Here is a 15,664-nt window from a genome sequence, read left to right as displayed (position 1 = left end):
AAATTTATTTATTTTGAATATATTTTTCATGAAAGTGGGATTATTTGTAAAGAATGTAGCCTTTGTAGCATTTCATCAATCTTCAAGAAACATTCATTTCAAATTGAAATTTTTCCCAACAACCCAGCAAACATGAAATCGCATTAAAAATGATAACTCAAGTCGTTAAAAACGCTACTGCTAATCATAATTCCAACTAACGCAAATAAAAGGTCTTAAAAATTGTTACTCGAACTCGGATTAAATGGTTTAAATCTGAAATGATAAAAAGTCCGCCATGTTTGCAGATTTTGAAGACGATTTCGTTCCTTTTTTTTCTCTCGCGTGAGTCAAGTCAGAGTGCCTTCAGATACGGGTGGATGCATATTGAGGAAAAGTAGGCAAGGGGTACCAAAAGATTCTCATTGGTGGGGGGTGGAGACGGAGCGCTTTTTGACAGCCAATTGTTCGCCTACCATGCCTACGATTACGATTGCCTGTCACAAGATGGATGATTCCATGCATTGGTATAAGAACACACCCTAAGCTTTACACGCCCTGGGTCAAGTGAAAGAACAGTTTGATTTTCTCTCTGCGACCAGCAGTGCAACCAGATTGATAAAAATCAGATGGTGTGTTTGCAAGAATTGTTCAATGACAGAAGCAGCAAATATTGTCGCTGGCATTCGCATGCATTGAAAGAAAACACTTGTGCTCTCTTGCATTCTTTTTATGTATGTATATTGCCTTCACTTTGGTAGGGAAATGCTGTTTTTTCGAGTTTCATACTTTTTTTTGTTTCGATTATAGTCATTTTACCATCTTTATGGCATTCGCGACTTTATCAACGTTGCAGTTGGCAACTGAGCTATATCACAAGCCCTAACTTCGAGTTTCATACGATCATTCTATAATGTATATGAAACGTATAACAAAGTTGTTGAGAAATACACCTACAAAAATGTTTGCTGGGAATTTTCCAGCTAAAAAACTGATTTGATCAAATTAAGCTTCACAAAGTTAAGACTGTTTATTTTTCGGAATAATAAGAGCCAAAAAAAAGGTTTACTCAAATATTTCTGGTCTAGCTCGACGGCAGTTTTGAATTTCTGAGAGAAAGAAACACATGATAGATAATATTTCGGGTCTTCTAACCTTCCAATTTTAACAATATTATTAACAAAAGCTAGGGGTTCGCTGTTGACATGAAATACAGTTCTTTAAGATTTGTCGTCTCGAAATTGGAGAAACAGATTTTTTTTTTCAAACTATCTTTAGATTCTTTGCATAAAATTTTTAGTGAATGGTCGAGATAAAGGATTTCAAAATAATTCTGATAAAAAAGTAGTTCCTCAAAGCCAAAGCAATTTAAGTGACTTTGAAACTATTCAGACATTGCAAGCTATGCAAAGCAGTTAACTGCGATTTTTTATTTTCATCCATTTCTGGGTTACATTTAAGGTTTGATTTTTGTTCACACGACGAAACGTATTGCATAATCCAACAAATATTTCAAAATTCCAAAAAATAAGTTGTTTTAACTTTCAGTACACCTCTGGTCATTTTTGAATAAAATCTTTCGTTTCCCGTACTTATCAAAACACGTTGCGCTATTTCAGGACTATATTAATCGCTTTCAGAAATTTTGATATTATTTTTGGCGTTTAAAACAACTTATTATAGTTTTTTAGGCATACTAATTAATAAATTTGAAATTTCCATTCAAATTTTATATTGGGCTTATGTACAACAATGGGGCAGGAAGAGATTGAGCGGACTAATTGTTGCACGATCCGATATTTTTCCCGATTCTGTATGGATCGTAATTTTTTTCCTAAATCATGGTGTTAAAATTGTCCAACAAACGCCTCGTAAAGAAAACCAATTCAAAAGATGTTTAATACTGGCGTAAAACCTTATTTGCCGTAGAAGGAATCTTAAGGTTTTGTTAAACAAGTAGCACAATAATCGCGTGAAAAAAAAAAAACAAAAAAAATTAAAACTGTCGTTAGATGCATATTTTACAGCAGAAAATATCGTTAAAAGCCTTATTTTATCAATGATCATTCCAATTAACATGATTCAGTTTTATTTTTGGGAAAAAGTTTAAAATCAGATGAAATATTGACAATTTACATCATTCCGTGCAACAATGGGTAAAGGGACAACGATTGGAAAATCACCCTTTATGTTTATGATTGGATTTTTGTATTTAATGGGCGAACACGAAATATTATGCCAACTTTTGTACGAACACATGCAAATTTTCTTATAATTTTTAGAATCAAGCCAAAATTTTAGGGTAGTTTTATACACATATTCACTTCAAAAATCAAAAAAGTTAATCGATGAGTCTAGAGTGTAAAATTGAACGCATTTTCGTTTGATGCCCTCCATCAAAGTCTTTACAGTGTCATCCAGTACCAGTTTCTCAGTTTTTCATTTCAATTTCTTAACATCTTCTCGTCTTTGACGGTCTTCTTGTTTTTCCGAAGTTCCAGCTTCAATATTGCCCAGTACTGCTCCATTCGGGCGCAGCTCCGGACAGTTTGGCGGGTTCATGCGCTTTGGAACAAAATGGACAGAATCGGCCTCATAACTATCACTCCAGGGCAATTTTAGAATAGTGGCATGATGCCAAATCTGGTCAAAATAGCGGAGCTTCGTCGTGTTGCTGCAAGAACGGTAAAAGGCGCTCAGATTCGTAGATCTTCAGGAGATGCTTCTTGGCCGATCGAACCGCAGCTTCCCAAAGGCCTCCAAAATGAGGAGCAGCTGGGGGGATAAAATGCCATTGAATGTGATTGTTGACGCACTCCTTGGATACCTTTTCTTGATGTTGGCTGTTGCGAATAATCTCCAGTAATTCCCGCAGAAAGCTACGGGCTCCCACAAAATTGGTCCCATTGTCCGAATAAATATCGGCACAGTATCCTCTTCTCCCAATAAACCGGCGTAGTGCTTGGAGGAACCGCTCTGTCGAAAGGTCCGAAACTAATTCAAGGTGCACTGCCTTGGTACAAAGGAAGATGAAAACTGCTACGTAAGCCTTTGTTGCTGGTCGTCTTGGTGCCAAACGCAAGTACACTGGGCCAAAATAGTCAACTCCGGTCTTCATAAACGGTCTTGATTTCGTAACACGATCTGACGGCAGCTCACCCATAAATTGTTGAATAGGATTTGGCTTTGAGCGGAAACATTGTTTACAATTATGTATGATCTGGCGTGGAACGTTACGACCTCCAAGTGGCCAATACTTCAGGCGAACTGAGCTTAGCAACAACTGTGATCCAGCGTGCATAAGCTTTTGATGGTAGTAGGGTAACGAACTTATTTTGGACCGGGTACATATTTTGGACCACCTTGTAGCTTTTTGCTAATATTTCTCTCATAAATCATATTATTCATAAAAATTTTGAACAAATATACTTAAAGCTACTTCTTATGATTCTAATCACATCTAAAATTTTACTTAAGTAAGCTGTTAACGGAGAGAAAATTGAAAATAAAGTTTTGATTTTTCATAGTTGGACCGAATCAGGGCCATTTCAGGAGGACTTGCCATTATTGGAGTCAACTTTCAAGACGTTTACTGCATAGCTGTGATGAATTCTACAAATACAAACATGTTCACAGCTATGATAAAACACGCGAAAACTATTTGGCAAGCTGGAAAAAGTAAAATAACTGGTTTTGATAGCAATTTGACCCATGTCGAAAATAGGTCCTACTTTATTCCTTAGGGACTTATTTTGGACCACTCAACATAACCTGGGTATAAAACTTGTTCATGAGCGTAATAAGACGTTGTACGACGATATGAAAGAATGATGCACACTATTTCAACCACTCATTAGGAATTAAATTTGGAATTTAAGCATGATTTTATTTTATGAACTCGCCAAAGCCCAAACTCGCCATTAGACGACGTTCACTTTAATCGGCATAAAACCAAGCCAATCATATAGTTTTAACTTACTTTTTGTGCACTATGCTTTGAATCACATTAATCTAACAATCTATGTACATCAATGGCAACTGTTTGATAAGCAGTTGTTAAAAGCTACAGCTTAATAAAGCCTCAAAACATGAAAACTTGGACTTGCACCAATTTTTTATTAAGTATATGTTTTTTATGCTACATGAAAAATTATTGAAAGTTTCAACCATTTAGGATTGCCAGTAAAATGAGTGCATTCAGGAATGATTTTTGAGGAAAAAAAACTTGGTTAGGTAGAAGAAACGAAATATAGAACCCGTCTTAAGGAGGGGTTTGGAAAAAACGACAACAATTCGGCAAATATGCAACGAGTTTAGTTTTTGTAACAGTTGAAATATATTAGTTAGATAATATTAGAAAAATTTTATCAAAAAATATATTCAATTATAGCTATATAGGTTTCAAAACTTGGGAAAAGGTGGTTTAAATGTGTAAATTTTACAAGCGATAAAGTACTAAAAATCTAGTTTTTCAGCCCCTGTGGTTATGCAATTTAAAAAAAAAACTGTTGGAAAATTACTCTAACGATAAGTTTTAACCTAAAACAAAACTGAATTTTTGTGAAAAAAAATCTGGCTTTTAGATGGCTTAAAAGATAGCATAAATCTCGCACATTTTTATCTTTTTGAATCTATCTACAGAACTTAAGCCAAACCAAATCCACTAAGGTTTTGGAAGTAAATGCATCAATTGATGTCGCGAAGTTCATGATGTCAGACTTTCTCAACTTATCATTGGGTCGCCTGAAGAAGATTTGCGTTCTGAAAATTGAGCCTAAAGACAAGCCAACTGGCCAGTATTGAACACTGCAGAACCAAATTTTGTCGAGATTTCAGTGTGCTGTCATAATTTTCATAACATTTGGAACACACTCTATAACAGAGGAATTTTACTGTTTTTACTCTGTTCTTATCGAACAAACAAAACTTGACTAGTCTATAGTCCTATTTGCCGCTGGTAGTGTTCGCGATACACGCTCATTTTTATTTAACCATTTATGGTTCAAAAATAACCATTTTTTGGTTTCTGCCTCCAAACTGCCAATATGGTTATTTTTTAAGAATTTTTTAAGCTACAAAATCAACCATTTTTGAAGTTTTTGCGCATTAACCAAATATGGTTAAAAATTCGACAGCCAAATCTTCGCCATTTTATTTTGGAAGTGAGCAATAAAGGTGTACGCGTTACATTCGTTTTTAAATCCAAGTTCAATCAAGGCTTGGATTCCACCGGATTTGTTTGAAGTTCTTCGACTGGAGGATCTCACTCTGCCGAAAGGTAATTTTAATAGATTGCTTATGAAAGATGATTTTTTTTTTAATTAGATAACAAATTTCTTTGCAGAAAAACAGAAAGAATCTTCCGTAGCGTCATCTGTTTCGTCGTCAGCTTGTAGATGGTACCGGACACCTTACTTGGGCTGCGAAAAAATATTTCCAGATACGGAACGGGCACGCATCGATAAAGACAGCAATCCGCGTCGACCAGCTGATATGTTTGCCTGGCGCATGATTGAGTGTGATGCCCATCGTCGTCAGCGACCCTCGGATTAGTGCTACCCAGCCATGACTCCACTCCGACACCCGTTTGCCACCCGCTAAGACTCAACTTCAGCAAAAACATTCAAAATGTGTGTCTATCAATTCATGACAACCTGTATCTGCATCGGATGCAACGGTAAGTTGGTTTACACAAATATGGTAACGGTAGATAATTTCCGGAGGAACTTCCCGGCTTACTAGCGGAATCCCGTTTTCTTTGGTGGAAGTTTCAATGATTCCCAAAAATCCAATATAAGAAATAATAAGCCTTCCGGTAGTAAACCTGAAAATCTTCCTGCTAGATTTCTTGAGAATTTGATTTTAAAACCAAAATATTTTTGTAAGGTTTTTATCCAGCTGTATGGCGGCTGTCGAAATTTTAGTTCCGCTGGAAGTTCACATAGAATAGAGGCTTGGGCAAATGGATAACAACCGTGACCATGAAAATTGCAACAGGTGAGTGGAATAAGTATTATAACAAAAATAAATATCAATAACAAATTTCATTCTTTTTTCAGCTGTATGCTCCCGTGGAAACGATTGTCTGCCAGACAGAAGAGAAGTGACAACTCAAAGGAATTTTCCTCTCACTGTCCGGTTCCTGATTTTGAACCCGGGATATACGGCGAGTAGAAATAGAAGATATGAAACGGCCTGTCCCTTGGTAGCTGGCAAATTTGAGCCTGCATAATGGTTCCACGCACTAGCCTAACAGAACCAAAAAGAGTGATTGCAGTTTCCTCAATTCGGAACATGGTTCTGCCACAACTGCAATACCGCAACGGGAGCGAAACAATAAAGAGATTCAAACCCGTGATGCCTCTGCCGATACTAGAAACTTCGAAAACTTTTTACCAAAATTTCAACCAGCAGGGAACGCGTTGCTAATCATCTGGGGCTTGCCTCCGAACGGACTGTTCAAGGTGGAAAATGAAGCCAATTGTGCTCTTGCTGGTGCTTCCGGTGGCCTGCCCCCAGCGATGGCAACGACTCTTCAAAAGTTGCTTCCTGGTAATTTTGAGCCGGAAGGATTAATTTTGAGAAAAATAAAGAAGTTACTCTTAAACCCGCATCATTTTTCTTTTTCCAGTTCAAAACATCCCAATTCTAGTATCTTAAAGAAAAAAATTACCTGTTTCCTTTCCATTTTGCGATATGGTTCAAAATTAACCATTTTTCAACTTTTCCGCAATAATTTCTTGCGGTTAAAAAGTAACCATATTTCCACTTCTCAAGAGAAGTCAAAAAATGACTTCTATGGAAAAAACCAAAAAATCACTTAACGCGGAAAGGTGTGAAAATGGTTACTTTTTAACGATAATTGGTTAAAGAATTTCGAGCGTGTATTATGCTGGTTGTTTCACCAACACTTATCAGTTTTGGGACAATCAACCTCAAAAACAACCATGTGTGCCCGTTTTTTGTACCGAGAGTTTTTGAGGTTAATTGTCCCGTCTCATCTGTACACGCTCAGCAAGTGTGCGTAAGAAATGTCAAAAACAACTCTATAACAACAAGAAAAGACAAAATTATCATAATAATTCGCACAATTGCGCATCAATCGCTGTCGAAATATAGCAAAATTTAGAAAAAAAAATTTTCTAGTTTAAGGGTGGTCCAAAATAGGTCCAAAGGGTGGTCCAAAATAGAAACCTGGTGGTCCAAAATACTGACCAGAGTAATGATTGAAGAAACGTGTTTTTAAGCTTAAATCTTGTTACTTTGCAACACACGACGATATTTTTCGATAGAATAAACCTTGATCGTCGTAATGAACGGATAAAGCAGTCGAAAATTGTAAAATATCCTTTTTTATTCCAGAAAGTAGCATTGCCACTTCCCAAAGCGGTCCAAAATAGGTCCGTTACCCTACTCGTATAAGAGCTTTGTAAAAGGGTGTTTTGCAGGTAGCACTATTGGGTGCTTGGTATCTTCCGACTCCTCTAATTTTCCTAATCGGCCACCAACTCGAATAAGGTTTTCTGAAGATATTTGAGGAACGAACCACCGCAGCGGCGAATTCCGATGCACATCCTTTCCCTCAGCTAAACACTTCCATTCTTCGGAAAATGTCTCCTTCTGTATTCGTCGTATTATGACGTATTCGGCCTCCCAAAGTTCTACCACAGTTAAAAGACTTCTTGGATTTGGTTCTGATTTCTTCAAGATTCGCATTAGACGCATCCAGTACGCAGTACATCGGACAAGTTTAGTAAATGACGAAAATTTGTTCACATAATCCATTCCGAAATCATTTTGACTAGTTGCCAGGTTCGCTGTTACATGTCGTACTTCTGTATTTACTCCTTCGGTGCTGAAGCTACTTGGCTGGTTCGGGTAATGGTTCTGTAGTAGCCATTCGGGACCCTTCCACCATAGATTGCTGTCCTGGATCTGGTCTGGATTTAATCCACGAGAAATTAAGTCTGCAGGATTCTGTATGCCAGGAACGTGTCTCCAAACACAATTCTCCGTCGCTGTTTGGATTTTGGCTACACGATTTGCCACGAACGTTGTCCAGGTAGTTGGAACCGCCTTCAACCATTGTAGAACGCAAGTTGAATCCGTCCAAAAGTGCATATCAATCTGGGTCTTCAACGCATCTCGTACCTTGAAGGATAATTCGGCTGACAGAAGAGCTCCGCATAGCTCCAACCTTGGTATCGACTGGCATTTCAACGGCGCGACCTTCGATTTCGATGCTAGTAGATGTACGAAGCTTCATCCTTGAGTGTCGATGCTCTTGATATACACGCAGGCGCCGTATGCCTTCTCCGATGCATCCGAAAAGAAATGTAGCTCCATACGTACCGAATTTGGGATGACTGCACAACGTTTAATCTTCAAATTGTTCATCAAATGAAGCTGCTGGTGGAAATTACGCCATTATTTTTCTACTTCAACTGGTACTGGTTGATCCCAGTCGAGCCTTTCTCCCTTGTCGTTCAATTTCCACAACCTCTGCATAAATATCTTGGCGGTAATGGTTACTGCTCCGACTAATCCAAGAGGATCAAACAACATTGCGATTGCCGACAGTATTTTCCGCTTGGTTAACCTTTCGTTTTCTGATATCTGCAGAATGGTAAAGTTGAATCGCAAAATGTCTGTCCGAGGTTGTCAAACAAGACCTAGGGTTTTGACTGCAGGGTCTGGGTCGAGCTGTATCTCGTTACTATGCGGCAGCACTAGGTCTTCCTCTTCTATTACGCGCAAGGCTGTCGTTGAATTCGAAGCAAATTTTCGCAGTCGGAACCCTCCACTCCTCGTTAGATTGATTAATTCCTCACAAAGTTTCGAGGCTGCGCTTGCTTTATCTGTACCGGTTATAACGTCGTCCATGTAGACGTCCTCCATAATAGCTTTGGCTCCATTAGGAAATCTTTCCTGTTCATCTGTGGCCAACTGTTTCAAGGCTCTGGTGGCAAGAAACGGTGCCGGTTTTGTTCCGTATGTGACGGTAGTCAGTTCATAGGTCTTCACCTCCTCCGATGGATTCTTCCTCCACAGAATGCTTTGAAGCGGTATGTCTTCTTCATCGATTCCGATCTGTCTGAACATTTTTTCGATGTCCGCGACAATCATAATTTGTTTCGTGCGGCAACGCATGATGAGAGCTCGAAGCTCGTCCTGGATAACGGGTCCTGCCAAGAGTGTATCGTTTAGGGAAATACCGGTGCTGCTCTTGCATGATGCGTCAAACACCACTCGAACCTTCGTGGTTGTGCTGGCCTGTTTGATGACTGAATGGTGTGGTAGATAGCAACGTTTTTCCGGGCCCGCATGCACCCTGCGCATGTGCCCTAGCTGTATGTACTCCTCCATGAACTCGTTGTACTGGCTCCGCAAATCTGGATCCCTCACCAATCTGCGTTCCAAGCCACTCAGTCGCTGAAGTGCAATGCCTCGCGACTCGCCCATCGTCAAAAGCACCTGGTCGTTTTTCGGTAAGCCAACAGTATATCGCCCATCAGAACTCTTCTGGATTGTGCGAACAAACTGCTCCTCGCAGCGTTGTTCTTCCGGGGAAAATGTGTTCGGAGACCCTATCTCCTCACACGACCAAAACCTGGTGAGAAGTTCGTCGAGATTTACTGTAGATGCCGTATTACAAACGATGTGTGGTGATGAATCCTGATGTTCGACTGCACCGGTGACCAACCAACCAAATACCGAATCTATCAGCATTGGTAGCCCCCTGCCTAGTGGAATTTTGTTGTCGGTTTGAAAGAAGGAGAAGAAATGTTGAACGCCGAAGACCAAATCCACTGATTTGGATTGGAAAAAAACTGGATCTGCTAGTTCCACACCCTGTGGGAACTTCCAAGATGAAACCGTCACGCTGGTAGTAGGCAGATCGGCAGTAACCGCTGGTAAAAGTAAAAACTCCATCTTTCTTGCAAAACCCGATGTTCGCGACTTGACAACTGCTGAAATCTGGTGCTTCACAGTGGTATTCGCCTTGCCGATTCCCAGAACTGAGATATTCGAACGCCTTCTTGAAATCTTCATCTGCTGACAGAGCCCCTCTGTCATGAAGTTGCACTCTGACCCTGAATCTAATAATGCCCTTGCATGAAAGGTCTTGCCGGTGTCGTCTTCCACTAAAACGACTGCTGTAGCGAGAATAATAGTTGATGAACGACTCCTTGCTACGTTTGAAGAAACTGTTTCTGTTGAAGTATTCGGTTGGAGAGCAGCTGGTTGACTACTTCTGGGGGGTGGTACCATTCGCGTATTGCTGTATCCTGCGTTATCTTCTCGGAAGCACACTAGAGTATGGTGCCTTCCCCTGCATTTCCGACACACCTGCATTGATCTGCATTCCGAAGCTTGATGGCCACGCCGGAAACAATTGCGGCATAGCGAGTGTTGTCTCAGTAGCTTATCGCGAGCGGAGACATTCAGTCTCGAAAACGCTGGACACGTGTAGAGGAGATGCGAATCTGGACAAGCAATACAAGATCCTTGTGATGATTGAGTTGCGCTATAGCTGGTTCTGGGGACGACATTCTTTTTGGGTAACTGTGACAGCTCCGGCTTGGGATCATGTGATTTGGATGGCAGTGAGGCAAGAATTTTGACTCTCGTTTGCAGGAACTGCGTAAGATCCTTTACGGTATCCTGGCTCTGCAGCGCGCTATGCTCTTCCCACAATTCCCCTGGAACACAATACTTCGAACAGCAGTAAATCCTTGTAGTCTTCAGGTTTCACTAGTTGGTCTAAGGTTTGCACAACACGTTCAAAACCTTCGAGCAACACCTGGATCTCCGATGACGATTCTTTGGAAACTTTCGGAAGTTTGAACAAATTTCCAACCTGACGACGTTTTAAAACCTTGCTGTCGTTGTATCTTGACATCAAAGTGTCCCAAGCGATGGAGTAGTTGGCCCTCGTCAATGCCAAGGGGTCGATGAGCGATCTAGCTTCTCCAGCTAGATATCCCTTGAGGTAGTGGAATTTTTCCACATCCGGTAAGTCCACCTTTGAATGGATCAGCGACAGGAAAAGATCTCGGAAACTCAGCCACTGGTCAATGTTGCCGTCGAATGTCTGCAGACGTATTTGGGGTAACCTCACATGTTCCGTCACTGGCTGAATGGATGAATCCATGATACGAGTGGACTGCAAGACACTAGTGTTCGCAGCATTTCCTTCCAGCTCCTTGATCCGGTCTAACATGCTCGCCTTAACATCGTAGAAGCGCGTGGTGAAGTCCAACCTTATGCCTGGGCAGTTGCCTTCCTTCGTTGGATACTCATCATGCATTTCAACATCCATGATAGCATCGTTGACCTTATCCCAGAGTTCGTTCAATTTTTCCAACCTGACCTGAATCTGTTGAACTGATGTTACCTCGCCCAATGTGTTCGCAAACGTGGTTAAGTTTTTAAACATTTCAAGTAACGCCTTCAACCTGGTTTGAAGATTCCTCAGCGGTGGATTTTTAGCAGAAGAGGTTGCGCCGGAGGTAGCCATGGTTTTCGATGAAAAGATGATTCACGGTGGTGTATGGTAGTAAAATAACCGGTGAGTATTCGCACTTTGAACTAGCTTCGGCAAGGAACATACACTGTAGAGCTTAACTTACTTTAAGAAACCTTAAGTTGCACTCATTCTCAGGTATCGAACTCCGAATTCCGAACGACCTAGCGGTTGAAACGCGTGCGTTGCCTTCACGCGTGGGTGCGCCTCTCCGTATACAAGCGGTTGTAATAATTTGCCCTCAGATCAGATCAATTTCAGGATACGCGACAAGGAAATATGCGATGTAGTAAAAATTCCGTCAAAGCTTCGGCAAGGGACATGCACTGTAAAGCTTAACTTACTTGACAGAAACTAAAGCTGAACACCTTTACAGGTATGAATTCCTAGCCGCAGATTTCGTTCAATGAATATAATTGCGCGCCTTATTATTGAGGTGCCTCAGACCAACTCTTGGATGTTCTCGGTACCAAACAGTGTAGCAGGGGGTGGTGGGTTGAGATAACGTTTATGTAGTATTTGCATTCAAAATATAGCTTCGGCAGGACGTATACCATCGGTTCTACTAACCTGACCGAAAAACTCGTTCCGCAGATTCAATTTCCAAAATATTTTGAATCCAATTTTTGTTGAACGGTGTACACAATTTCAAAATGCACTCGATAACGAAAGTGCATCAGAAGACCCCTTGTATCAATCGATATCCGAATGCGATGATTCAAACTCAATCAAATACCGTTATGAGTATCAGTGTGTTCGTGAGACGGGAAAATATATATGTAGTTTCATGCGGGTCCAGCTTCGGCTGGTTCATATACTAAAGTAGTTCGCTGAATTTCACTCACCGAAACAGAAGTGTTGTCCTCCGGGTAGTTCGCTGGTGACCGCGCGATTTTTGGCCAAGTGACGACAGTTATTTAGTGCAGTAGGTGAACCATTTGAATCCTGCACATGAGATACTGCAACACAGCTGATTCCAGGTAAGATCAAGGTTCAATATTTGAAGCTCCAGTAGCTGTTCCGACGTTGAACTTGAAGTGCGCAGCAACCACAATGGCGGCTTCGAAAATTGGATATCCGTGGATAGTGATTATTGCCTCATTAATCAACCGATCCAATATTCCTCGTGAAACTTGCGAAACGTGCGCTGAAGATTACTGCGGTGGTGTTGTGTTTAATCGCGGTTGCGATTAATTGGTTTCATGGTGATCATTCATGCGGAAAGTATTTGGCGAAACCAAGATGGAGTGACGTCACCACTAATTTCAATCAGTGATGACCGGTGGATGATGATTGGTGATCGGTAGATGATGATTGATGCGACGTCACTGATGTCGGTGGTATTGGTACCTCCTTAAGCCGAATGCCAAAGTCCAAGTAGTGGTGAGGCTCGTGGGATGTTGAGGTTGTTGTAGTGATCGTGGTGCAGCGTATTGGGTTGAGTGAGATCCAATTCTCACAGCGGGTTGTTTACCAAATAGAAGGAAACAGGGATGGTGTAATAAACAACAAAACCAAAACTTCGGCTGGACATAAACTGTTCATAAAGTTTACCTGAGAAACCAGTATTTCGGCTGTGACTGGTTTATCCTTCTGCTGTACGCTGCTCTGGAAGATTCGGGCCACAATTTGGAGAAGTGAGTGTTGCTATTCCGAAGATCCAGAAGATATCCACAGAAGAAATGCTAAACGCAACGTTTTTCCAGTGATAAAAGGCGATAGCTGAGCCTTCTGTTTCACAAGGTGCAAGTCTACCAACAAAGTTGTGAGTTGGTGACTAATGGTGAGCGACGTGGGTTGTGAGATGATTTTTGCGGGTTTTCTGAATCTTTTTGTTGTGCTCCGGGGGCAATGGCGATTAAAATTGTGCTTCTAGGCGGTGCTTTTTGGGTTGTGCTGGTTGATCCGGTTCGGATGGACCCAAATGTTGGGGGGCTGGGGTACCTTGGGTGGACTGTATGACCAATTTCCGATGTTTGGGGTTCCTTAGGTGGGGTTGGGTTCCTTGGTTGGAGTATGGTGGTGTTCCTCGGCGTTCCTTGTGGGTTCCAGATTCCAATTAAACACTTATTTTGGTAAGTTACATACAAAGTTTATTTCACAACACGATTAATGTTTTAGCACAATTTATTACACAACGTTCTTTAAGGAAATGCAACACTATAATTTAACATTTATTACGAAAACTACAACATAATATTTAACGAGCAAAACAATTTATCTTCTGCACCAATGACTATTCGACTTAATACTAAAATTAATGGATATAATACAAAATGGTGATTTTGGCAAGATTTTGTTACAATAAACAGTTCATTATGGCCCAATTTCAACAGCTTGTTGCATCGATCAGCTGTAGCTTCTGGAGATGTTTCGTCCTTCTCTGTCTTCCTGAACTCCGAGCATTCGAACCCAGAGTTGTAATTAGGATTCTCGTAACCCAACAATATATATATTCATACTTTATGTAATGGTTTTTTTTACTACAGTCCACTTTTGAATCTGAAAATTTAGAAGTTAGAGGAAAATTCATATATGATCATGAATCTTTCATATATAATCCTATAAAATTTCCACACAACGTCTCATTTGGACTAGTCCTTAACAAGAACTTTGTGTCACGAGCTAAGAGAAGAAATGTTAACAAAGTAAACTTTCCATAGGCAAGCATTAGGGTTTTTCCGCAGTATGCGATGGCATGCATGGGTGCAGTGCATGCATGCTTGATATATGAACTACTGGAAAGTGTTAAAACCCTTTGTTTGTCGAAAATTGAGGATGTTTTTAGAAAAAAAATAAAACTTTAATTCTGCTGCAGTTCAAATATTAACCTGGGGGCTCTCTGTCATCCGTTAATGCATAAATTCGCTGCACAAACTTTGGCTTTCAATTAAGGGCAAAAGCAATTAAATTATAGGGAGCGAGCCAAACTAAAATATTTAAATAGCATTCTTTCCCCATGATCGGGTAAACGTGTTGTAAGCTTTTAATTGCTGCATGTAAACTGCTCCCAACATTCGCGACTCAGTTAATAAATCATCATTTTACAACTGCTTGCGGGGAGCAGGAGGATTGCTTTCCAGTATATTAGTTACAGCTCACCATTGTCGAGTTTTTCAGGTGGGTCAAATGTACATTCGACGGAATCCGGTAAATGTATGTATAGGAAATGTCATAGGCCGGCAAGGGTCAGGTAACTTAATATTGTAATGGCCTCACGAGTTTGAATCGGGCGTGAGCAAATAACAAAAAATGGTGAAGAAAAAAAATTGAAAAAGTTAACCCGAAGACGAAAATGAAAAATTAATGACAGTAAATAATTACATTAATAAAAAATAATTACTGAAAGAATTTTGTTATAAATATTTTTTTTAATGATTGCAACTCATTTAGAAACGAAAAACCAACCTTTAAAGTAGATTGAAATTGGACCAGAAAAGTGGCTCCAGAGAGTGAAACCAAAAAAAATAGCCATATCAACAGCATGAGCCAATTTGGCAGAAGCACATAAAACTAGACGATAATTACAAATGGCGCTACTACTTTGCTGCAGTCTCACCACTTCCGGTTCAAAGCAGCACACAATAGTCTAGAGATAAGAGATCTTACTCGTAGAAACTGCCATCGGTGCTTAGTATAAATTCTTGCTGGCTCCCTATTGCTGACGACGCGGTCTGGAAGTTCCTGTTCTGTAACCAACCAAGTCATTTTGAGGGAACATAACAGTTTTGCGGAAAATCGGTCGATGAAAGCAAAAAAAAATGTCGAAGCTGTAGGTAAACTTACAGAGAATGGCAGAGATTGGATTTCGAAATGGCGTTTTGATAAGTGATGCCGTTGAAAGGGTTAATCTACCTCCTAAGTGAAAGTTGATGTTTTGATATGACAAAAATGTGTGTCGTTTATTATTTTTGTGACTAAAGACTAAAGACTGAAGGCTAAAGACTAAAGGCTAAAGGCTAAAGACTAAAGACTAAAGACTAAAGACTAAAGACTAAAGACTAAAGACTAAAGACTAAAGACTAAAGACTAAAGACTAAAGACTAAAGACTAAAGACTAAAGACTAAAGACTAAAGACTAAAGACTAAAGACTAAAGACTAAAGACTAAAGACTAAAGACTAAAGACTAAAGACTAAAGACTAAAGACTAAAGACTA

The 15,664-nt window shown here is 40.1% G+C and overlaps 2 protein-coding genes and 1 long non-coding RNA gene across 3 annotated transcripts; 1 reads left to right on the top strand and 2 right to left on the bottom strand.

Annotated features, from left to right (window-relative positions):
• The first annotated feature begins 5,388 nt into the window (after positions 1-5,388).
• LOC129759656 (uncharacterized) lies at positions 5,389-6,565 on the top strand. Its single transcript, XR_008740209.1, has 3 exons — positions 5,389-5,656; positions 5,866-5,976; positions 6,039-6,565. It is a non-coding gene; the product is annotated as an uncharacterized LOC129759656 (long non-coding RNA).
• Positions 6,566-8,640: 2,075 nt separating this feature from the next.
• LOC129759652 (uncharacterized) lies at positions 8,641-9,912 on the bottom strand. Its single transcript, XM_055757163.1, has one exon. The coding sequence runs from the start codon at positions 9,910-9,912 to the stop codon at positions 8,641-8,643; it is 1,272 nt and encodes a 423-aa protein (XP_055613138.1).
• A 748-nt stretch (positions 9,913-10,660) lies between these two features.
• Positions 10,661-11,500, bottom strand: LOC129759655 (uncharacterized). Its single transcript, XM_055757165.1, has one exon. The coding sequence runs from the start codon at positions 11,498-11,500 to the stop codon at positions 10,661-10,663; it is 840 nt and encodes a 279-aa protein (XP_055613140.1).
• Positions 11,501-15,664: the final 4,164 nt, after the last annotated feature.

The sequence above is a fragment of the Uranotaenia lowii genome, unplaced genomic scaffold (assembly GCF_029784155.1).
Source record: "Uranotaenia lowii strain MFRU-FL unplaced genomic scaffold, ASM2978415v1 HiC_scaffold_231, whole genome shotgun sequence".
In the NCBI taxonomy this organism is placed as follows: domain Eukaryota; kingdom Metazoa; phylum Arthropoda; class Insecta; order Diptera; family Culicidae; genus Uranotaenia; species Uranotaenia lowii.
Note: the sequence above shows the minus strand (reverse complement) of the source record. Positions and strands in the feature narration are given on the sequence as shown.

Coding starts and splice junctions, on each gene's coding strand:
- LOC129759652 (XM_055757163.1), bottom strand. CDS start 9,912: ATGGAGTTTTTACTTTTACCAGCGGTTACTGCCGATCTGCCTACTACC.
- LOC129759655 (XM_055757165.1), bottom strand. CDS start 11,500: ATGGCTACCTCCGGCGCAACCTCTTCTGCTAAAAATCCACCGCTGAGG.